This window comes from Pituophis catenifer, unplaced genomic scaffold (assembly GCF_029215685.1).
Source record: "Pituophis catenifer annectens isolate HBS135680 unplaced genomic scaffold, rPitCat1.0.hap2 SCAF_6, whole genome shotgun sequence".
In the NCBI taxonomy this organism is placed as follows: Eukaryota; Metazoa; Chordata; class Lepidosauria; order Squamata; family Colubridae; genus Pituophis; species Pituophis catenifer.
In genome coordinates this window covers 54360610-54384524 of record NW_027256886.1, presented here as the reverse complement: position 1 = coordinate 54384524, position 23915 = coordinate 54360610, and the positions used below count along the sequence as shown (strand labels likewise).

The 23915-nt window shown below is 35.8% G+C and overlaps 1 protein-coding gene and 1 long non-coding RNA gene across 7 annotated transcripts in view; one reads left to right on the top strand and one right to left on the bottom strand.

Moving 5' to 3' along the window:
- The window catches only part of LOC139318884 (uncharacterized), an 8607-nt gene extending 6130 nt beyond the window's left edge, over positions 1–2477 (bottom strand). Inside the window, exon 1 of the long non-coding RNA XR_011600540.1 lies at positions 2385–2477. This is a non-coding gene — a long non-coding RNA (uncharacterized lncRNA). The remainder of the gene's footprint in view (positions 1–2384) is intronic.
- Positions 1850–23915, top strand: TIAL1 (TIA1 cytotoxic granule associated RNA binding protein like 1). 6 transcript variants are annotated; one of them, XM_070946564.1, is made up of 12 exons: positions 1850–1865; positions 11455–11551; positions 13742–13891; positions 14055–14109; positions 14245–14332; positions 16170–16245; positions 16906–17014; positions 19359–19454; positions 19537–19621; positions 21200–21323; positions 21549–21688; positions 23494–23915. In XM_070946564.1, exons 2-12 carry the CDS (start codon positions 11540–11542, stop codon positions 23609–23611), a joined length of 1053 nt encoding a protein of 350 aa, XP_070802665.1. In that variant the 5' UTR covers positions 1850–1865; positions 11455–11539; the 3' UTR covers positions 23612–23915. The 6 variants fall into 6 exon arrangements, with proteins under 6 accessions (XP_070802665.1, XP_070802667.1, XP_070802663.1 ...); XM_070946562.1 differs by lacking the exon at positions 1850–1865 and adding an exon at positions 1902–2213 and having other exon boundaries at positions 13793–13891; XM_070946561.1 differs by lacking the exon at positions 1850–1865 and adding an exon at positions 1902–2213.

The following is a 23915-nucleotide window of genomic DNA, read 5'->3' as shown; positions in this document are numbered from 1 at the left end:
TCTTATTGGTTCAAATAAGAATATTACATGAGGCCACATATCTTGTAATAATTTGGTTGTTGTAATTTGATAATGAATTATCTAAATTGCTTTTTTTCCTTATTTCCATAATGAAGAACAACCATTACTGAATGACACCTCATTAGAACTTCTCAGACAGAAGCAGTCCTGATCATAGGCAATAATTTTTTTTAAAAAAATTACAAAAATATCAGTGTAAGAAAAACAGCTGAAGTGATGATCTTTTTATACATTGTGATTCTCTACTTTAGATTATTGTGTAATTTAACAGCAAGATAAACTCTTCTTATATTAATGAAGTCACAGCTGTTCATGAAAAATACAGATAAATTCATGCCTTTATTATTGCAGGGATTAAAGCTTAAAATAACAAAGGTATGCCTTAGCACTGAATGCTGAGAGGTAAGACTTTGATAAAGTACAATTGTCCTGAAAACATTTATTGAAGTCAAGGACAGCAATTAGCCTTAAAATAAATATTGAAGGAAGAATTTGAAGTTGACATTTTATTCATATTGGAGTGAATGGGAGATTGATTTAATAGGAAAATGACTAACAATACCACATAAATATATTTCACTCATAAAACAATTAGATTATAAATGTAAAAAAGCTAAATGATACAAAATTATAAAAACAAAATAAAAAATTAGATTGAAAATAAAAGCTTGGGATTTTCAGGAATCCAACTGTTGTGCAATCACTGAAAATCTGTCTCCCTTTGCAACTCACCTCTTCTACCTACACCCCCTCCCCCCAAACACATATACACACTTGTATTTTTATATGCAGGAAACACATTATGGAAAAAGTCAACATCTCCATGGCTATATATTATCCATACAGTCTATACATCAGTACACATTTAAGATTCTTCTCTGCTGACTTCATAGCTATGCTCCCAACATGGAAAAGGAGGGGCATGGAAAAGGAGGGGCGGCAGGGAGAGGATATGGTGTGGTCAGATATTTTCCATGCATCTAATTCAAGTCCCTGCTTGATGTAGAACATACAACAAAAGCATCAAGTATTAACCTCTATTTGGAGATCTCCCACAAAAAACCAGCATCCATTTCTTTTTTAAAAAAATGGCTTTACTATGAAAGGTCTTGTCCAATTAATCCTTAAACTTTTATGTGACAGTCATTCAGATATTTGAAGGATATAGTACTATCCTATTATAGTCCTTCCGTAAACAACTCCAGACTAAGGAATTCTTCAAGCTATTTTCATTGGATTTGTTTTATTACCTTGGATGCTTTCCTCTGAACATTTTGATCAATAATCTCGGCAGGCAAAATTATCCATAGTACTCCCAGTCTGCATCTAATATATAATTAATGTTCCTTATTACAAGTGAGGATCAGAAGAAGGGAAGTATTTTGGGTTAGGGTAAACATTTAGAGAACTGATCTATGCTTACTCAGCGGAAGACTATGAGTAAACATAATAACCTGGATACAGATTTCAAGGGAAACTATTTCGTGAACAATTGACCACACGTGTTTTAAGGAAGGCTACAATAAACTCTAAACGAAACACTGGGAAAATAAGTGTAAGACCTAGTATGGAAAAAGTTTGGTTCCTTCCTTCCCCTGACTCCGCCTGAGCGCCGATTCTCTTTCCCCATCCCTGGCATGAACCAGGAAGCAAAACGCTTGTGTTTAACTCCAACGCAACGTGCCTCGGAGACCTTACCAACTTTCAAGTACGTGGACTTCAACTCCCAGAATGCCCCTCCGAGCCAGCCGGAAATTCTGGGAGTTGAAGTCCACATAGCTGAAAGCCGTCCAAGTTAAGAAACGCGGCTCCAACATTCCCTTTCTATCGTGACGCCGAGGAAGGTGGGAGAGAGAGAGAGAGAGAGAAAGAGAGACAGAGAGATGGGTTGCGCTGCGCTTGCGCATTGCACGATTTCCTGAGTGGTTGGCGACCGCGGCCATTTTGTGGACCCTTTGGTTCAACGCCCCCCCCTTCCCCCCCTCAGCGTTCTATTGACTCCTACCTTGGGGGCTGCCGAGGCCTAAGAAAAAACGAGAGGCCTGGAGCGGCTCGGTTGTTTTTGTGTTTTGTTTTAATCGTGTCTTGGAGTCTCCCTACGCTTCCCCGCCCCCTCCGGTGCAGCATCCTGGCTCTGCCTGGGAGCAGCTTTCCTGTAGCATGATGGAAGACGACGGACAACCCAAGACCCTGTGAGTGGGACGGGGAATGGGTTGGCCGCTCGGTAGGTGGGTCAAGAAGCGATGACAGGAGGGGGATCTGCAGGGAGGATTCTCTGAAGGAGCGTTTGGAGGGAGAGAGGGGTGAAGAAAGCGGGACCCAGGGTATGGAGGGGAATCGCGGCACGAGAAGGAAATACATACCTCGCCTCAGTTTACAGGAAAGGCACAGTTGATAGAGGAGTTGGAGGTTCCCCACAAAATGTCATCAGGGCGGGTGATGAATTGTGCAGGACATAAACCCAGAGTAGACTTGGAGGGTGGGGTGATCTTGGTAGCGGGGGAGGTTTGTGGAAAGTTTTTTATTTTTATTTTTTAATGAAATGCGTAGGTCAGTAGCTTAGTATATTCAAATTGCACCGGCCATTTGATAAATGTTGGCGTGTCTGAAACCTAGAAAGCCTTTTCTGTGGGATGGTTACCAGGAGGGCCATTGCCTTTTGCCAATTGGCAGGGCTTGTGGCATAGATGTGGCATTCCCTCCGGCAGTAGAAAAGTTTTGGAAAGTAACCCTGAGGGACCTCCATAAGGTAGGAAACCCCTCGCAATGAGGGACCTCCATAAGGTAGGAAACACAGTAAAAGAAAGCTGGGAAAGACCAGAGGAAAATTGATGTATGTTTGAGTAGGTATGTAACTTAAAGATTTATAAGGCTGCTTAACTCAGACAGTGTGACTCTGGGCAGTGTCACGTACAACAAAACACATGGTCATCATACAACCAACACCTACTATATAAATACACAATCTAAAAATGTGAAATATGACAACCAAGCACCACAGACCATAATAAACCTTAGAGGGGAGCTCCCACTCAAATGACCCTAAATGCCTGAGGAAGAGCCAGGTCTTAAGAGCTTTCCTAAAGACGAGGAGAGTCGGAGGCCTGGCTTCTACAGGTAGTCCTCAACATATTACCATAAAGGAACCCAAAATTTATATTGCTAAGTGAGACATTTGTTAAGTTTTACAACCTTTCCTGCCACAGTTGTTAAGTGAATCACTGCAAGTTGTTAAGATAGTTACATGTTTTTTAAGTGAATCTGGCTTCCCCATTGACTTTGCTTGTTGAAAGGCCACAAAAGGTAATCACGAGCTTGGATCCGTGCAACTGTCATAAATGTAAGTCACTTGCCCAGTGTCTGAATTTTGATCACATGACCTTGAGTATACTGCACCAGTCGTAAGTCACTTTGAATGCTTTGAATGGTCATTAAACAAACTGTCGTAAGTTGAGGACTACCTGTATTGTGGGGGTGGATCATTCCAGAGGTCAGGGGCAACTAGAGAAAAAGCATGCTTTAGGTCCCATAAAGTGACAGTTTAAAAGAAGAAATCTGGAGCATTCCCTCCCTGTGGGAACATGTGGGAGAGGGAGAGGGAGAAGGTAATCCCTCAAGTAATGTTAGTAAAATATAATATTTAATAATGACATATTAAGAAATTGCAAGGTTTGGAACTCAGAAAGTTTGAAGAATATAGCAAGTAAAAGGAATATAACTTAGAGGTTGTTTGCAAAACAAACCACTTTGCAATTGAAAATTGGAGGGTCTTAGTTGAAGGAGGTTATGCTCAAAAAAAATATTAGTATGCAAAAAGCATTCCAGAAGTCAGAACAGTACAACATGATAGTAGTGATGCTTTATCACAAGAAAAAAAAATCAAAATCCTAAGGGGCCATTTTGTAAGGCCAATTGAAGATTTACAAAATAATGAAAGCTTTTGCATTTTATTGGCTTAGATAGGAAGAACTAGGAAAAAGAGGGAAGTATGTAATTGATTTTGAAGTCATTTTTGTTCTGAGTTACATGCTCAGACGAAGCAGCGATCAGCCTCCAGACAAAGTCAGATGCAGAAAAGCATTAGGTTAAGCTTGGGGAGAAATGTATAAAAATTTGTCAGTTTGCTGTTTAAGAAAGCATACTTTAGCTGTTAAACTTAGAATTGTTTTACATTTTATGTGACCTACACAGATTCTTAGCTGATGAGAGACAGAGAACCTAGCTTGATAATATTATTAACAAAACTGATAAAAATGTATCTGTTACTAAGTTTGTGTTGTTGAAAATGAGTAAAGAGCACATTTTAGTGGAGAAAAAATAGTGAAAATGTTAATTTAAGGGTTCTTGAGAGTAAAGAGTAAAAAGAAAAAAAAGTGCAGAGAAAAAAGAAAAAATATTTTAAAGAAAAGAGATAATTATAAGGAAATAACTTCCTCCTCATCATGACAAGAACAAAAAATTTCAGTAATTTATCACCTTGGAGATTACCTTGCTACAAAAGATCTCTTCTTCCCATAATCTCATCTCTTATCTATAGACTAATTTTAAAGTCTTTTCATTCAGCCCTAATCAGCAAAAGTCACCTAAGGGTTACCAGAAACAACATAGTTTAACCTTGATCGGATAAACTAGCTTCATATTTTCCCTTTGCTTTTAATAATCTTGATATCCCTTTAAATAATATCCTATAACTTAATTTTTTCCATTTTCTCTTTGTCTCTTCTCAGAGATTACGTCATTGTCTCTTTGTCTCTTCTCAGAAATTACTTCAAAACTTTAACATGTAAATCCAAAATAGGAAAGTTATCCAACTTGCTCTTCTGGTTTGTTTTTTGTACATCACTTTTAATTGTTAAGACATTAGCTGGTTTCATTTCTATAGCCAATGTAACATGCAACATTAACTCAAATATCAGTTTCAGATGTTTTATTCTGTTACGATTCAAAATTACCAAGAGCCTTGGTAGTACAGGGGTTTAAGGCACCCTGTTATTAAGCTGGTTATTAAGACCAGCTGCCTGCAATTACTGCAGGGTTCGAATCTCGCCAAGGCTCAAGGTTGACTCAGCCTTCCATCCTTTCTAAGGTAGGTGAAATGAGGACCCAGTTTGTGGAGGCAATAAGCTGACTTTGTATAAATATACAAAAGGATGAAGGCTATTGCTGAGCACATTGTAAGCTGCCCTGAGTCTTCGGAGAAGGGCGGCATATAAATCAAATTTAAAAAAAAAAATGCAGCTTTTCCACATAGAAAAAGCATTTTGCATATTCCATTCTGTTTCAGCTGCTGTAAATGTCTTGTTTCTTAGATTTGGGATATTTTCAGTTGTTCTAGTGTCAGAATCAGTATAGGAGGAGGACTAATGGTATTCCTATTGCTGCAGAGGGAAGGATATGGGGGAGGGATTTGGAATAAAGCAGTAGGCATTTAAGGAGCTAATGTCACAGTGAGCCATTTTGAATGTAACTACCAATAGAAAAAGACTAACTGGAATCTTGAAAGCAAATTGGACTCCTCAGCTGATACTTGATGCTTCTGCAGGTGATGACTGCTGATAAGTAATTGGTTGTCTGCTGGTATCTGAGATAACCTCCACAGCTTATTCCAGTTTAGTTTCAAATTTGATTCACTAGTAGTCTGATGTTGATTTTAGTTAGAAACAGAAAGGCATCCCCCCAGTCCTTGCTTTTCAAAACAGACCTCTTTTAAATTAAAAAGAACTTAATTAATATTCCAGAGCAGATTATATAGTACCCCCCCCCCCATTACTGCTGCTTGGACATTGAAATGGTGCAACAACTTTTCTCTCTTTTAAATAATAGTCTGCTTCCCCGATAGACTTTCTCAACCTGTAACTAGGGAATGCCAGATTTCCCCAACCTGTAACTAGAGGATGTCTTTTTATTTCAATCTCCATACCTTTGGCAGAAACTCATCTACTGCCCAGAAATGGCCAGTGTTTATAAAATATTGCTTAACGCACTGTAAGCCGCCCTGAGTCTCCGGAGAAGGGCGGCATATAAATCAAATTAAAAAAAAAAAAAAAAATATTAAGAAACTTGGGTTACATTCAATGCATTCATATGTTGAAGAAGTCATAGTGCAACTAGTCCATGGCTCAGTTCCTGAGAGGCTACACATGGGCTTATTTAGTCTCTATGCACTTGAATTTCAGTAGAATTCATCCATCAGTCCTCCAATGGCTTCCCACCCATCCTCAATCCAACTGACTCAACCTATTTTATGCATGGCCAGTCATAATGTTCCTGGATCCAGTGTCTGACGCAGCTGGGTCAAATGGTGTACTCTCTGAAAAGCTTCTGGACTCATCACACATATAGCATGGAGGTGATATTATGGCCAGCAAGCTATATAGAAGAAAAAGATTATATTCATAATGCCATTACCTGAATGATAACTATTAACTTTTTTGTAGGAAAGTTGGATTTTGTGTTGATGTGTTAATGAGTGTGGAGTTCATAAATAAATTTAAATAAAAATAGATGGAATGCCAGAGGTGTGTGCTTATGAATGTACTTTCATCACTTTGCTTAAGTTCACAAACAAGTGATGTAACTAGAAAAAGTACACATTGCTTTGATCTGCTGTTTAAGGGTATGTACTCAATGCAGTGTATATGCATTTGACTCCTGATGGTGATGTGATTCAGGTTATTTGTTTAGAACGTTTTCATCTTCAAAATCATTCTAAAAACTTCACTGTCAACAAAAACATGTAGAAAGTACACATACCTAAATAAATTCAATAGGTCAGTGTTTTTTACCAACAAATTCTATGCTGATGGCATACTTTCATTGTTGGTACTTTTATATTTTTTGATTGAATGCATTTGAAAAGCAAAGGCTATCTGCTAAGTTGGAAAGTAGAGTTTTTGCATTAGTGTTACGGTATCATTCATACTCATTGTGCTGCATTGCATTATCTTGTGTCTTTTTATGGAGAGTTCAGAGTGCATTTTAGTATGCAAAAAAAAATTAGCCAGTTAACTTGCTAAGCTTAGATGAACATGCTTGCATTAACAGCATACAGTCCATGCTATTAATGCAAGGCATAGTATATTTGCAATTTTGTTGCAAAGGTATTTTTGAATTTATTGATTTTGACCTATTTGCTTTAGATTTTTTTAACCACTTCAAGCATAAAAGAATGCTGAAAAGAGTGCATGACCCATTAGTAATCTTTTATTGTGTTGAATGTTGTAAATGTAATGCACTACAATGTATTTATAGAATGTATACATTATAGACTTATTTATAGAATGTAAATGCTATATGCTGGATATTTTGTGCTTCTCAAAGTGAAGCCCCAAGGAAAAAACGATAAAGCTTTTTTAGAAACAGTCCATGTTCCTGCCAGACTTAACTTTGGTATAACAATAGAAATTTGGAAGGGGAAGTATATTTAAACCATTTTAAAAAATAATCTTTAATTGATTGGCGTTAATTTAGTACTTTTATGCTAAGGTGTCCATCTGTCCTGGATGAGTTAATTAATTGAAAGGTTATATGTTATGTGAGAGATCAAAAGCACAGAGCCATCCTCCTCATGCTCCTTTCAGTTAAAATACTAATATCCCTCTGGCAAATGCTGCTCTAGATTTCAAGGAAGGTTATGCCATATTTGGGCTAAAATGTAGATGCTCACTAGTTGATAGCAAAAATTAAAGTAACCAGATAAGGCTGAATAAATATTCATTACAGCTGTTTGATTGTGGTAATGCATATGAACCACACATTTCAAATCCTTATGATAGCTACAAGGCACGTACATGTATGTATTTACAGCCAGAGAGCAGTACACAAAATAACTTCAAGAGCTTGGAAAAAGGTATGGCTGCTTATCTCTAGTAAGATTAGTACTTCTAACCTTCCATCTATTTATTACTTTTAAAATATGTATCCCTTTATTTCTACTTCTAACTTTTAATCATTATATTAAAGAAAGAAGGGAAGAAAAAACCAAGAAGTAATATTTCCTTTCTATCCATCATCTCTTGCCTGTTTTAATATTTCAATTCTTATTTGTTTTTTGGCATACCTTCCATACTCTTCTCTTAGATCTTTGTCTCTATCTATCTCTGCATTTTTACTGTTTAGTATTAAGTATTCCTGCCATCTCTATCTTCTTATGCTGCCAAGGCTCCAGGGTATCTGCCCAAACGCCTATCTCTTTTTCAATGGTATCTTCCCATTCCATTTTTAAATCTCTTAAAATACTTCCCCCCTGATTTGTTTCATTAATCATTATGGTCTTTATTATCTTCTCTCCTTGTTTTGCTTGTTGATTTATCTGTTCTGTATTTTCCTTAATTCTTTCCATTGTCTCCCCCCTCCCCTGGGCATCTTGGTCTTTATTCATTGTACCTTGTAGAATATTTTCTATTTTCCCACCTATGCTTTGCATTAAATTGTTTATCTCCCTAAAGTTCTTTGTCATAGAGTCCTTAATGCTTTTGAACATCAACAATATTTCTTTTGAACTTCCACTCATTTCCCCCATATGGATCATCTTGTCTTATTTTAATAAAGTCCACTTTTACTCAAAAGTTCAACAATCATATGTTCAGACCCAGGGTGGATAAAAATCAATGATTTTTTTAAAAAAATCAAAAAAATCAGATTTTTTTTATTTAAATCGGATTTTTTTTATTTTTATCGGATTTTTTTGATTTTTATCGAATTTATTTTAATAAAAAACTTTTGCGGTAAAAATCTATCGTAAGATAGTTTTCTATTTAAGATACATAAATAATTTAGTTTATTCAGCATGAAATGGAACTTAGTTATGTAGCATGAGGCTGTATATTCTGCAACACTGGGACTATCGGTGAGTCAACAGTGGGTCAAAGGAGTAGCAGAGATGACAGTTGCTCTTTAAAAATTATGATTTAAATCAAGTTAATTTAAATCAAGCCTTTTTACTAGTGATTTAAATCAACTCGATTTAAATCAAATCCACCCTGTTCAGACCTAATGTTGCTCCTCAAAGAATACTATAGTCACAGTTCTTTTATATCCCAGGGTTATTCAATCAGTTCAGGTAGTTCAGGAAACTCTCCAAATATCTCATGTCCCCTCTATATGTTTAATAGCATTCAAAAATTGCTTTACTTAGATATCTTCCTTGTTCTCACCTTTGAACCTCCCATAGTCATAAGGTAGATAGGTATAGAGCAGTAAATATCACCACAGTTCTCCAAATAAATGTTTATTTTTCTAATCAATAAATTTCCCATGGTGGTAGTGTAAGGTATATTTTCCTTTATAAGTAGATGGTGCTCTCAGCTTAGGTTTCAGCGTGGTCTCAGTTCTAACAGCTATTAAATACAATTTAAATTCGATTTATAAGAGCAAAGTCAATTATTAAAGTAGATGAATCTAGCATTATGAAATGCCTTTCCAAACTAATGCCTACCCACTTAGCCATCCAATTTTCTGTGCTTTGAAATTTTTAACTTTTTCTTTCTTAGTTCTTTCTTTCAGGTCTGTAGTTTTTCTCTATATGATTCTTCGCCGCTTTAATAGATAATTAAGAGTCTCTTTCGAATTTTTCCCCTCTTTTCTTTTTAAGGTTAAGTTTTGAGTAAAAAAGGAATAATCTTACCCAGTTCCATTCACTGTTCATTTACATCGCTCCTGCACTTTCTTTGTTGCCTCGCTTGTCATGGCAGCTATTTTTGGCTGTCTCTTTTCTTCGTCGTGAAGGAGACGGAAACAAAATCCTGGAACAAGCGGGAGAGATTGCGACTTTTCACGACCTGCAGAGTGCCCCTCTTTTCTTCACCACCCCTCCAGGGTGGCTTTAGCTCCTTTCAGAGCCTTCTAACATGGAGAACTTGGCTTGGGAGCGCAGAGACCCCTCCTCATGTCCAATATCGCTGCAATGTCAGCCGGAAGTTTTCCAGGAAAGGATCATTTTTAATGGTGCATCTGGAAAGTATTTCCAAACAGTGATGGGGCCAGAATTTAATAATTCTCCCCTTCTGTGTCATTAAAATTTGACAAATGGAAGAAACTTTTATATAAGGGTTGTATGGCATACCGCTTAAGGCAGGGGTCCTCAAACTTTTTAAACAGGGGACCAATTCATGGTCCCTCAGACTGTTGGGGGGCTGGACCGGCTGGGTAGGCATGGCTAGATGGCCATGTGACTGGATGGGTGTGGCTTTCCTCCTTCCCCTCCTCCTCTTGTGACCCCCTGGCTGGCTGTGGCGGGCGGATGCACATGAGAGGAGGGGGAGGGGGGAGGAGGAGGGAAGCCTCTTTGCTCATTCCTCAGCAAGCCCGGATTTCCGAAAGGAATAAAGAAAACCTGGTAGCAAAAAGCCCCAAGGAAAGCATGCAGGGCTTTCCGAGTGAGAAGAGACAGAGAGACAGGGAGCGAGAGAGAGAGAGATTAAGACACACACACACACAGAGGGAAACTGGATGATGGGTGAGCGTCTTTGGCGAGGGCCAAATCAAGCTGAATCTGTCTCTCCCCTCCCCTCCCCTCCCCTGCCTGACTGGCGGAAACAGCGGGCGGCTACTTCCCAGTTTGCTCTCCGCCGAGAGAGAGAGAGAGCACTTCCAGGGACAAGTGGAGCAGGGAATGGGCTCCCAGAGGAGGAGGGGATCCAGTCTCACCCATTGTGAAGTGTGCTAGCTTTCGTTGTGCTGCGCAAGGCACTGCAAGAGCAGCAGGCAGGCATGGAGGGGGTATTGGGTCTTCCCCCTACCCCACTCCAAAGGAAAGACAGCCGGGCTTCTCCTTCCTTCCTACCCTTCCTCCTTCCCCCTTTCCCCTGCTCCCTTCCACTCAATCCTACGGCTGGGAAGGGCCGGGTTTAATCACCACTGTGCACGGGCTGGATAGATTGTGTCAGTGGGCCGTATCTGTCCCACGGGCCATAGTTTGAGGATGCCTGGCTTAGGGTATCAGGCTTGAAAGTAGAAGACCATGAATTCTTGACCTATGTTAGGCACATAGCCAGCTGGGTGACCTTGGGCCAGTCACTCTTTATGAGTCTTAGAAGCAGGTAATGGCAAACCACTTCTGAAATCTTGCCAAGAAAATTGCAAGGACTTGTCCAGGCAAGTTGCAGTAACCAACATTGACCCAAAGGCACACAGACAAAAGAAACCTTTATGGAAACTTTGAGACTGTATCCAAGACACACAGATTGACACATTGGACATTCTTGTTTTATACCTTAATTCGTTAACTGCAGTGGCAGTTTTGCAGTGGCAGTATTTAGTGTTTTGGTAAATTGTAATGAAAAACTTCAGAATTAAAATGTTTTTGATTAACAGACTGTTTGTAATGTATAAGTATTATGGCATGTTTATAAAATGGATTTTTAATACCTGCAGAATATCTTGGTAAGACATAAATTAATGACATTAATATTACCTTTTCTTTTCTATATCTAGCTATGTAGGAAATCTTTCCAGAGATGTGACCGAAGTCCTTATACTTCAATTATTCAGCCAAATTGGACCTTGCAAAAGCTGTAAAATGATAACAGAGGTAATATATTCTCACAATCTAATTTATATGAAATACCTTAGCATTTCACATAATGACAGTTTAAATGTTTAATTAAGGAGGACTCCTATGCTAGCATTGACTAGCATTATAGCCTTAGTTAATTGATTTAACTGACAAATTTTGATTAGAAAAGGTACTTGTATATCTTAAAGTATATGCTTATTGACTCTTCTCAGCCCCTCAGAAAGATTGCTTCGGTCTCTAGTAATATATATGTTTAGTTTAACTACAACTATACTCTTTTGAATGAAGGCTGAAAGAAATACTCTCTACAAAATAATTTGGGCTGTATATATTATTTAAAGATTACTTCGATTGCAACATTTTCTTTGTAACAGAAAAAAGCTAAAGAATCTAAGCAATTTCTTATTAGGACTCCTATGAATATTAGTCATTACATAGAAAAGTAGTTGGGTTGCAACTATGGTTTTTATGTATTTTTATTTGAATAATTTATATTCCGTTAATACTTTAAGATGAACATCAGAATAAAACATGTTTTATTAGGATTTAGCCTTGCTTTTTTACAGTTATGGATGACCAAAATATTTCCTTTTAGAAAGGATAGAACTTCAGAAACAGAGAACCAATATTGTGTATTGGACTATTGAAATTGACCTGACTGTTGGATTCATTTAGTGATTTTCTACAAGTTATATCTTTCATTATTAAAAAATAAAACTATCAAATATCTACATAAATGATAGAAATTAGTATTTTCAATACGAAAGATTTACAATCTTTTTTTCTTTCCATTTTCATTAAATAGAGATTTTGTAGTAATATATGACTGTTTGAAATTTGGTTCTTTTTAGGGCTTTAAAGCCTGGAAGAATATTCCTCCTTTTTGATTTTAATAGCTCCAGGGAAGGGATCTATTGCAAGTACCAGAACCTTGTTTAATCCTGAAGGTCTATTTCTAAATGGGTTGAAATGGATTGAAATTAAACAGATACTGTCCAATACTGGAATTTGCAATTTTGAAAATAATCATTTTGACCAAACTTCACTAGTTTATAGCCATTGGCTGGTTCTCATATCAACTGAAATCATAATGTTCACTTTTAGCTAAGTGTGATGTAACTTTTATCACAGTTGTCTCAGTATTGATAACGATCTGTTTTGTGTACATGGTATATCAAAGGAAATATATTCCTGATCTTAATTCCAAATTCATATTCTGATTTTTTTTAATGGCAGTTTCAAGGGACTTCTTATATACAGTATTATCAATAAAACAAAATGGCACAATAGATAGGTCATTAGAAATTTAGATCAAAATACTTTTGTTGGTACATGAATTGTGTTGTTTCCCAGATTAGTGAAAATTGTTGTGTGTAACATTTCTCTGGAGGTTGGGTATATGGATTGTAACATTGTTTTTTGTGTTTTAAATATTAAATATTTTAAATATTAAGGATTTATTTCTTTCTTAGCAACCACCCATAGGTAACTGGTAACATTTATTTTGCATTTTATTATTTATATATTAAATGTAATACATCTACATATATAACCTGATTCATTAAAATATGAAGCTAAAAATCAAATAATTTTAAATTATTTACTGCATTTTGCTGTAATTTTCTAACCTACATTCTTGCTTTTAATGCTTGTGAAATCTGAAACGATCACACACATCCTCCCAAATCTGGGCTTTGAAATTGGTAAGTATTTGGAGCTGAACATGTTTCCAAAGGAAATAGCTCCAGTTATCAATAAGCCCCTTTTTCCTTCAAAACTTACATAAAAATTTACAGGGAGTGAACCATTTTAGAAGCACAACATAGTAGATGTAATCTTATCCCAAGTGTGTTCTGGATCCAGTTCGATAGAAGCTGGCAGCATTAGTTTTGACAAGTTCAGAGGCTAATTTTGTTGATAATTAATTCCAGTTAGGACCACAAGCTGCCGTTAAAACTTCTTGATTCTAAGTGTGTAATCCATCATGTCATCTAAACAGTGTGACAAATTTTCAAGAAAGGCTGTTCTGAATTGAACCTGCACTTTCATACATGATGACCTCTAGATGTACTTTTGTGAATGCTATAATTTGAGATATTCTTTTGACAGAATAGACAACAATTCTTACAGCTACTTTGTAAGCACTTATGGTAATATTTTCTTTTCTAGCTTTAAGTAATATATTTTCCTGGATTTTCTTCTCAGCAACCCGATAGCAGAAGAGTCAACTCTTCTGTTGGATTTTCTGTTTTGCAGCATACAAGCAATGACCCTTATTGCTTTGTGGAATTTTATGAACACAGGGATGCAGCTGCTGCATTAGCTGCTATGAATGGGAGAAAAATTTTGGGAAAGGTACGTTGCAAAAGAAAAAAAGAATGGCATGTAGCAAATTAAGTAAATAGGTTATGATTCATGGCAAGGATTTTGTTGGCATGATCCTGTACATCCTCTTCATTGACATAAGAATTATGTCTGAATTATTATTATTACTGATATTTTTTTTCATTATTTTTAGGAAGTAAAAGTTAACTGGGCAACAACACCAAGTAGCCAAAAAAAAGATACTTCAAGTAAGTAAGTGTTCTGAAGCAACACTACCTAAGCCATGTATTCAATTGGATTGTATTCATTGCTTTACTTTGGCAGTATAAGAAAGCTAAACTTTTTGCGTATAGCAGCAATGCATTTCTATTTTTTTCCTCCAGATCATTTTCATGTGTTTGTGGGAGATTTAAGTCCAGAAATAACAACAGAAGATATTAAGTCAGCATTTGCTCCTTTTGGTAAAATATCGTAAGTACTATACTTTTTGCCTTAAATCATTAATACAAACAGAATTAAAATGCTAGATTGTTCTTCTCTTAAGTCACTGTCGTTTATTAGTCATAGAATTATTTACATAATGGCATGTGAATGGTGTAGAATTATCTTGTCCATTTATTGTATTATATTATTCCACACAAGTATGAACATGGTTTCTGCCTCAGTTCTGTTTAAAGTTGTGTGGTTTTCACACTTGCAAATCCAAATGCGTTTTTATGAGCTGGGGTGTGTTGTGGGGAAATGAAAGCAAACCTGTTGATTCTTGTGGCTTATAGAGCATTGTCTGATAGAAGCTGGAAGTGTCTGATAATTATAGACAGTAGGTAATGTTGGACTCTGTGTAAGTCATAGCCAGTTGTAAAACTTCATTTCCTGCATTTTTGAAATGTAGCACTACATTTAGGATTTTTAAATTTGAAAATTAAAATTCATATCTTTTGATAAACTTTTAAGTAAAGAAGTCTTGTTTTAAGGATATGTTAATTATGCCAGTCAAAAGTATATCTCTGTTGACAGTAGAACTTTGGGACTAAATTTCCAAGTATCTATAGCTTTGTAAATGAACATTTTAATCTTTGCAAGTGTTCCTTCAAGTGCTATAGTATGTGTGTTTGTTTTATTATTTAATCTAATTTCTTGAAAAACTTTCTCCTATTGTTTTCTTTGTCTTTTTTACAACATCAGAACAAAACCTGAACATCTTGTGTTACTTTACAGGAATGTATTTCTGCTATAAAGCATATTTTCTCTATGTTTTCTCTTATTTTCAAATGCAACCAAATCTTATTTTGTCTGTTTGATTTACTTTGCTTTTTATCTCAGTGTGGTAAGTACTGGTACTGTTTGCAAGCCAATATTAAAAGATTTAATACAGGTTGCTATTTCTCAATTTTGATTTATACCTGAGACCTGCAGTTTTTCTAAAGTCCAAGTCACAATTAAAAGTAATAGCATTCTGATTATTTTGCAGAATTGCTCATAAGAATGGACAGGATCTTGAAGCTAACTGCAAGGAACTGTGCACACTGGAACTCAGTTGTAGATTTTTTTCTCATTTCTATTTATTCTTATTATACATTATTTATATATACATATCTTAGTATTTACATTTTAACATTCTATATTCAGTGCAGTTCTATATTTCCAATCATTTTAACTTACTCACTAAAAATTATGTGTAAAATTTGTTGTCTTCATATTGGTGAACTTAGCATTGTTGTTAGTTATATTCGCCTTTCTTAAATTTCTGAAAATGTCAATTTTTCAAAATTTACAGCTGCCCAAACTCCAAAATGATGGTAGAGAATTGACCAAGAAAAATAAAGAAATCTGTTAACAGGCCATGTATGCCTTTTAATTCCTATTTTTTTCCTCTTTTTCAATTTTTTAATATTTCATATTTTATATCACTAGGCAGAGGGCATTTATTTAGAAAATGCATGGTAAACATAGTTAGAAATGTTAAGTAATTTATAGTTCAGTAAACCTTAGAAGACCCTAGTCAATAGATAATTAGAAAAGGAAATACTGTTCCTTTTAAAATTTCAAATTTGAACGATTTAGTTGTAGAAAGTGCAGGATATATTGATAGGTTGCATGTTTATTACATGTTATTTTATATTTTTGTCCTACTGCTTTTTTCTAACAGGTAAAGAAGTATTAGGCAGCATTAGGAATGGTTATAGTTAGGAGTTACTGAGTTTATAATAGGGAAAACTATGCTCACAATACAGTGTGTGTGGTTCCTTTTAGTTTTTATTTTGAATATCTATAATATTTCCTCATATAACTGTGCTTCTCTTCCCAGGGATGCACGGGTAGTTAAAGATATGACAACAGGGAAATCAAAAGGATATGGTTTTGTATCATTTTATAATAAATTGGTGAGTACATTGAACAATACAAATCATTGCTTCATGCTTTGTGAGTTTAATTTATAAAGGATGCAATACAAGCAGGCAGACATTTGTAGGATGCTAGTTCATAGCCCACTTTTATAACCCGTTGATTATGTGAAAGGCAGAACTTTTTATAGCTATAAGTATGTGGTTGAGTAATGTTATATCAGTCTTTTAGACAAGAGATAAAAATATGCCTATTTTTAACTTTACTAGTAATAGAGTAAAGATATCTTTTGCAGGACAGTTACTTCTTATGGAAATAAGGAGAGCTGTAGTGGGATCTACATGGTATATTGTCAATCTCTACCTAAAAGTGTCTTAAATGTATTAAATGTGAGGTGGAATATTTGTGGCCTTCCAGATGTTGAACTAAAATTCTCAGCAGCCCAACCAATATGGCCAATAGTAAGAACTATTGGAAACTCAAATTCAGCAGCATCTGGAAGCCACAGGGTCTATCTTCTTCATTCAGTGTATTAATTCCCTTACATTAATTTTTTGGAAAAGCTATTAGTACCTAAATTGGTCAATTTTATATTTTCTGAGCAAAAGACAAAGCACAAAATAGAATGTATGTTTTAATTCTCTTATTTCAAATTTATGATTAATTTTTGTCTCTGTGGTTTTTTTAAAAAAAATTAGGATGCAGAAAATGCAATTGTGCATATGGGAGGCCAGTGGTTAGGAGGTCGTCAGATCAGAACTAATTGGGCAACACGAAAGCCACCTGCTCCTAAAACTGTACAAGAAAGTAAGTGAATTTCGGCAATAATGAAATTATATTTTTAATTATATTAACAGAGTGATTTCTGATAGATTACCTCTGTCTATATAAATATCTGATAGCAATACTGAATATGGATATTTAATATTTTGCATCTCTTCTTGATATTACAAATGTATGTACAGTACCATAAATAGTTTTGGTAATATTTGCTTTTGTGCATATATTGTTTCATTATTTATATGCTTTTCTATCTTGTTATTGTGAGTTTGGACAGATAACCTGAAATTAAAACTAGGAAACAATTAAAGAATTGCAATCATTGTCAATTAATATATCATGTGGTAGAAATCCAAACATATTTTCACTTGCAATCAATAAGAAACAAAAAATAAACAATCCATAGGACTCATTCCAGCCCAAACACCTGAGGAACAACCAGGTGCTTCCCTTAGCTCTATGCTTTACAAAAGGCCATCTAGATATCTGTATGTTGGTGGAGAATGTGTGTGGATGCTCTTGCACAGGTCTTATGCTAGGACAGGAGATATCCATAAAATGGCAATACAATTAAAAGGACCCCAAGAATGCCCACACCTTGTTGATTTTGGCAGGCACTGAGAAACAAAAACAAGTGGTCCAATCCATCTATGTAATAACAGCATCTTGAATTGCAACCAGAAGTTAGCATGAGTAGATCCTCCTAAATCAGCAGTGGTCAAAATTGGTGCACAAGATAAACCTATGCAAAGACTAATCCAGTCTTTGTTCCTTAAGTAGGAGTTACTATCCATGAGGATCTCTGAGTTGCACTCCGACTGTGGGGAATGCAACCCCATTCAGAGTTAAAGACGAAAAGTATCCTGATCTGACAGGCTTCAAAATTTCAGCCATTCTTTTTTGCCAGGGTTAAGCCAATCCAGGATCCCCCACCAACCTTCAAACACCAAGAGATTACCTTGATATTATCACTTGGTTAATGTTAGACAAATTGGTTATTATAAGCATACTAATGATACTTACTATATGTTGACGGATGACTTCATCCAGCAGCTTCATGTATATGTCAGATAGGAGCAAGAAGTATCGCACAAAATAGAAATATTGGTTGATCTCTCTGCCACTGATTGGAACCAGTTCTGGAGAAAGGGAACCATACCTTCTACTCTCAATCCTGGAGTTGTTCAGAAATGTACTGAGAGATCAAGGAAGGCCAGAATCAATGTACTGTCTCCAACCTAGGATTGCCAAACTCACCAACAGATGTGTTTGGTGCTATGTGACTGCTATAACCAGATCTGAACCCCAGCTAAAAAGGTCCAAATAATCCATTTCTTCCAGAGCTCTGAACCACAAGCTGGTCATCTTTTCAGTGACCTTCCCTAAAGAAGGAAAGATGGAGGCTGTATAAAAAAAATTATCAGTTCCATTGGGTCTAGTGGTAGCTTCTTGAGAGAATGAACACTTTCTTTCACAATAGGTGTTAACCAGTGGTTCCTAACCTTTTTTTGGGCATGCCCCACCTAAGCATCTCTAAAATCCTGACACACAACCTCCCATGACAGATAAATCTTACTTTACTCAAAAAGTGAACTCCACTCACACGGAGGAAGCCTAAAAGTCCATTAACTTGGCTTAAACATTAAAAATCAAATTGCCCCCCTGTGGGGCATGGGCCCCATGTTGGGAACCACTGATGTAAACCATTCTTGCATTAACTACTGCTTGGACTCAACTGCCTCACTTTCTGGAGGCCTGGACCAAGTAAATGAATTATGAATCAGAAATACAGATGGACTCATCTTATAGCTTTGAGGACCCAGGCCATTTCATCAGGATTAAGAGATTCAAACTACTCTCAAATAACTAGGCAAGACCATACTCAAGCAGCTCCATAGACCTCTATAGCTAGAGGCCAAGCAAAACCAAGCAAACAACCAATCTGGCAGATGCCTAGAATAGTTTTCATAGTGATCCTGCAAATATTCTTATTGTTCTTCCTTAACAAAGAGAAACTGGCTTACCTTAAATACAGCTGTCAGTCAGCCCTTCATCTACATGATAAGGGCACTTCCCTGCCCAATATTTTGCCACTGTTATTGCTATGAAATAATGCTTAAGAAAGATTCTTGCTCAGCAAAATTTTGATTTTGTTCCTTATGTCATCTTTAAACATTTTCAGTGTTTCGTTAATAAATATATTAAAGATGATATTACTTATGAAAATTGAATGAACTACCAAATCATGATTTGATGACTTGAAAAGTGTTGAATTTAGGGCCTTTCTAATTTACAAATATGGTAGGTTGCAATATTGTGACATATTGTATGTTCATTAATGGAAATAACAGAAAAAAGTTGTATCTTGCAGATAACACAAAACAATTGAGATTTGAGGATGTAGTAAATCAGTCAAGCCCCAAAAACTGTACTGTCTATTGTGGAGGAATTGCCTCTGGATTAACAGGTGAGAGTCACATTGATCTTTACAAAATTTTTAGTGACCTACTGAATACACACATGACTAACACAAATGTTAATGTTTTTAGATCAGTTGATGAGACAGACATTCTCCCCTTTTGGGCAAATTGTGGAAACCAGAGCTTTTCCAGTTAAAGGCTATTCTTTTGTAAGGTAGGAGAATTATCATTATTTGCTCTGAATTTAACATAGTACCATGTTGGCAACAAGCAAACATATAACTATATTTTAGCTATTACATCTGAATTACTTTCATTGTATTTCTATAATGTAGTCCTTGATTTATGACCATAAAGACCCATGGTAGTACAGTGGTTAGAATGCAGTACTGCAGGCTACTTCTGCTGACTGCCAGCTGACTGCAGTTCAGCAGTTCGATTCTTACTGGCCTTCCATCCTTCCGAGGTCAGTAAAATGAGGACCCAGATTGTTGGCAATATGCTGAGTCTGTAAACCACTTAGAGAGGGCTGTGAAGCACTGTGAAGCGATATATAAGTCTAACTGCTATTGCTATTGCTGTAATAGGCACCAGAATGTTGGTTGCTGAGTGAAGTAGACATTTAAGGTGTCGTGACCACTTCACTCAACTACCGCAATTCCAGGTCCTCTGGTTGCAGTGGTGAAGTAACCTCACGGGTTGTTAAACAGGGATAATCCAAGATAATGAGCACGGGTTAATTAATTAGGGAAAGTTTCACATGATTTGGAGAATGACACTTCTGAATATCACCATGAGTATGGAGCCTGCTTGGACAGTGGCACGAGGAGACCTCAGTAGGAGAGTTACACCTTCAGTACTGGAGAAAAACAAAAGGTGTAAGTGGGATTCTTGCATGCGTTAGTGGAGTAGAAAACAGGCTGAAGCCCCCTGGGCTTAGTTATCAAAGGAGCGGGCTAGGACTCCTGGGCCTGGTTAGCCAGGGACCAGATGGAGATCCTACAAGCCATGGCAGTTTGAAATGGGGGGAGACACAGGCAGACAAGGGCATTTGCAGCACTCCTGTGGTCATAAATGTGCATTTTTCAGCATGTCACCATAAGGGTGTTGCAACAGCCATAGCTTTGGGCATATGTTGCAAATCCCTTTGTTCAGGACTGTTGTAATTTCGAACAAAGTCAATGACTATGTTTAACATCAATAATTATGTCAGGTTTCTTGGGGTTGGGGTGGTGGCACATGTCTGTGCTCCATTAAGATTGCGTCTTCGTAAGGTATGAGTTTAAGGCCAGGAATTGTCCCATTTTGTTCATCTGTAAACCATATTTTTGTAAAATATTTACAAAAGGAAAAACAGAAAATATCCAATATCATATATGTTAAAAAGAAATGGAGCCTTAAATATTATGGAATTATATTAAGTTGTCAAAGTCAATGGCACACCTAATTATTTTTTTAAGAATTTAAATACATTGGTTCCTACATTGGAACCTAATCTCCATGGATGATTACCGGCAGATAACTACATACACCGAAGCAATAACTTCTACACTGTTGAAATGTACTTGGTATATTCTTTAAAAAAAGACATGTTGCTGTTAAGTTCCATGAATATTGATGGTACATATGCCAGGTTTAGTGATAAACAATTGGCTGATAGCCTTTTAACTGTACTATATCTTCTGAAAAAGTAAACTATTTATAAATGAACTATTCTTGTTAAACCAGTCCTACAAGGTTAGAGCAGGATAATATAGTAACATTTTATTTCATACCATTTTTTTGGCCTCAGGTTTTCAACTCATGAAAGTGCAGCACATGCTATTGTTTCAGTCAATGGAACTACAATTGAAGGCCATGTTGTTAAATGCTACTGGGGCAAAGAAACACCGGATACAACAAAAGACTTCCAGCAGGTAATTGGTAGACTAGCAATAAAGTGTTGTATTTTCTATATCCTCTGTTGTGTGCATTTGTCCAAATCATTGCATGGAATTTTATGCATTAAAATCCCACATGGAATTTACCTTTAGACATAGAACTTATACTACTTTTGGCTTTTTCTCCATTTTTTTCATAAGCACATATTACTTAATTTTCTACCTTTTTGTTTATATAACACAAATTGTTTAAATCCATAGGTGGAGTACAGTCAATGGGGGCAGTGGAGTCAAGTTTATGGGAATCCACAGCAATATGGGCAGTATATGACAAACGGATGGCAAGTGCCATCTTACGGAATGTATGGTCAAGCATGGAATCAACAAGGGTTTGGCGTTGAGTAAGTACTTCTGCTTAGAAATTGATGCTTGCATATATCATTTTCCTGGGATGGGAACTCTTGATATTCGCTTGTGCAAAGACAAATGTTTTTGTTTCTAAAGTAATAGTTTGCTATTTTTTTATTATTTTTAAAATAATAGAAAAAAGCAAAAGGAACAAAACACAAAAATAATATAGATTATAAAAAGTTCATAACTGCTTAAAAATAAGTGAACAATGCAACAAATAAATAGAGTATAATATGTTATTAGAACAATAAACATTTACAATTCTATATAATTATCTTAATAAATTCATACACAAAGAGACTTTTATGATTCTCATGCTTTTTTAAGGTAGTGTAATTTATATAAATCAGTTTCTTTATATATGTGTATATATTCATGCAGTCTACATCTATAGGCAGTCCATTCACAAGTAGCAAGTGTAATCGGATCTTCAATCTACTGAGTATGTGGATTTATCTGTCCAAGATTCAATATCAGTCTTTTAACTATAATAAGGACAGAGAATCCATTTATGTTATCCAATTGTGAAATTTCATGTACTAAGTATGTAAATCAAGAGAATATCCCTTGAAAATTTTAGCTTTTGTTACTCAGTCACATTTATTTAGTCCACTACTTTTCCCAAACTTTAATAATTAAAAAACAGTAAAAAATGTCTAAATTTTACATTATAAAAACATGTATTTAAAGAAGCTTCAATCTTATTGCATCTCCAACAAAATGCAGTCCTAACGATACTTTTCTATACAAGTGCAGTAGATAAATTTGATATATTACTTTTTGTTGTATAAATTGTAGGTTAAGGTCCATTGCCACTCTAGATAAAGAAGTTAAGACAATATTTGTCTCGGCAATATAGGAACCTCTAATTCTTTATTCTACTCATAGTAGAATAAATAATAAATAATAAAACTCTTACTATTTTCACATCAAATTGATTTATTGATAGCAAACATCAGTATAAACTAATAATAGATTTTTTTTTTAGTTTTAAAAGATTTAACCAGTTGTTGTAGTATTTTGTGTGTCTCAGAAGTTGAAAATGCTGCTGGTCCAAACAGTGCTGTTAACAGATGTAACTATAATATTGCCACTGAGTTACATCTGATAGATATTTGTCTCTTAGCACAGTGTATATTAAAATTCATCTGTATCATGTTTCTAAAGTTAAAGTATTAATTTTCATCTAAGAATGCATTTCTGGAGGGAGACTGATTAATTACAATGCTATGTGAGTGAGCAGCAGTGAACCATAGATTTGCACAAGCAAAATCATTATGCAACCATAACCTAAACAAAATGGGTTGCACTAGCTTAATACACACATTTTTTTGAATAAATTCAGTGAGTTCTGTTCTATTCAGTTGAATCAAAGATGTAAATGCAAATCAGGACCGCTGAGCGTATCTGATTGCCAAAGCTTAATGTGGCTATTAATAATTTGAATTTTCATAACTAAATTTGTAATAATGAAGTAAACACTTTTGAGTTGCAATTTATCCCACTCTACCTTGAATTGAATGCAAATCTATACGTTATCCAGTACACCAGTCTACCTTTCAATTGCTATTCTGAATAAATTGTTTACCAAAGACAATAGAACAAATTTTGCTAATTAGTTTGTTTTGCAAAGTAGTTCTGGGGAATGCTGTATATATTTATTAATGCAAGTAATATGTCTGTCATGATTAAAGGATTACAAGGGGTTAATTTTCATCATCTAGTAATGGGTATTATTGTGGTTAAAATTGAAACAGATGAGAATAATTACAATTTTCTTTTCCTCTTAAACTAGTCAAACACCACCTGCAACCTGGATGAGTGGATTTGCTGCTCAGCCTGCCCAGGGACAAGCTGCTCCGGTAATACCTAATCAGGCTGGCTATGGTATGGCAAGTTACCAAACACAGTGAGCTTAGAACTCTGCTTAGAAGTGTGATTTCAAGACAGGTTTCATTTTCCAGTGATTTTTCTGAAGCCTGAAATACAGACACAGGGGAGAAGAGGGAAAGGAGGCAAAACAGGAAGGGGCCGAGACAGAGAAAGAAACAAAGAATATTTATTTTGAAGAATGAAAATGTTTGGACCTTTAACACAGCATTTGCTTTGATGAAGGACACAAATATCTTCAATTTATGCCTTTTTAAGTTTTGTTCATGATGGATATGAACAGGTTTTCTTTATGTACAAAATTTAAAATAAAGTCATTAAAAACAA

What these genes read in the sequence shown, in the direction of transcription:
- TIAL1 (XM_070946561.1), top strand. Translation starts at nt 2,182, where the DNA reads ATGATGGAAGACGACGGACAACCCAAGACCCT. An exon ending in GCTGTAAAATGATAACAGAG is followed by an intron (nt 11,552 to 13,741) that starts GTAATATATTCT and finishes TTTTCTTCTCAG; the next exon opens with CAACCCGATAGCAGAAGAGT. An exon ending in GGAGAAAAATTTTGGGAAAG is followed by an intron (nt 13,892 to 14,054) that starts GTACGTTGCAAA and finishes CATTATTTTTAG; the next exon opens with GAAGTAAAAGTTAACTGGGC.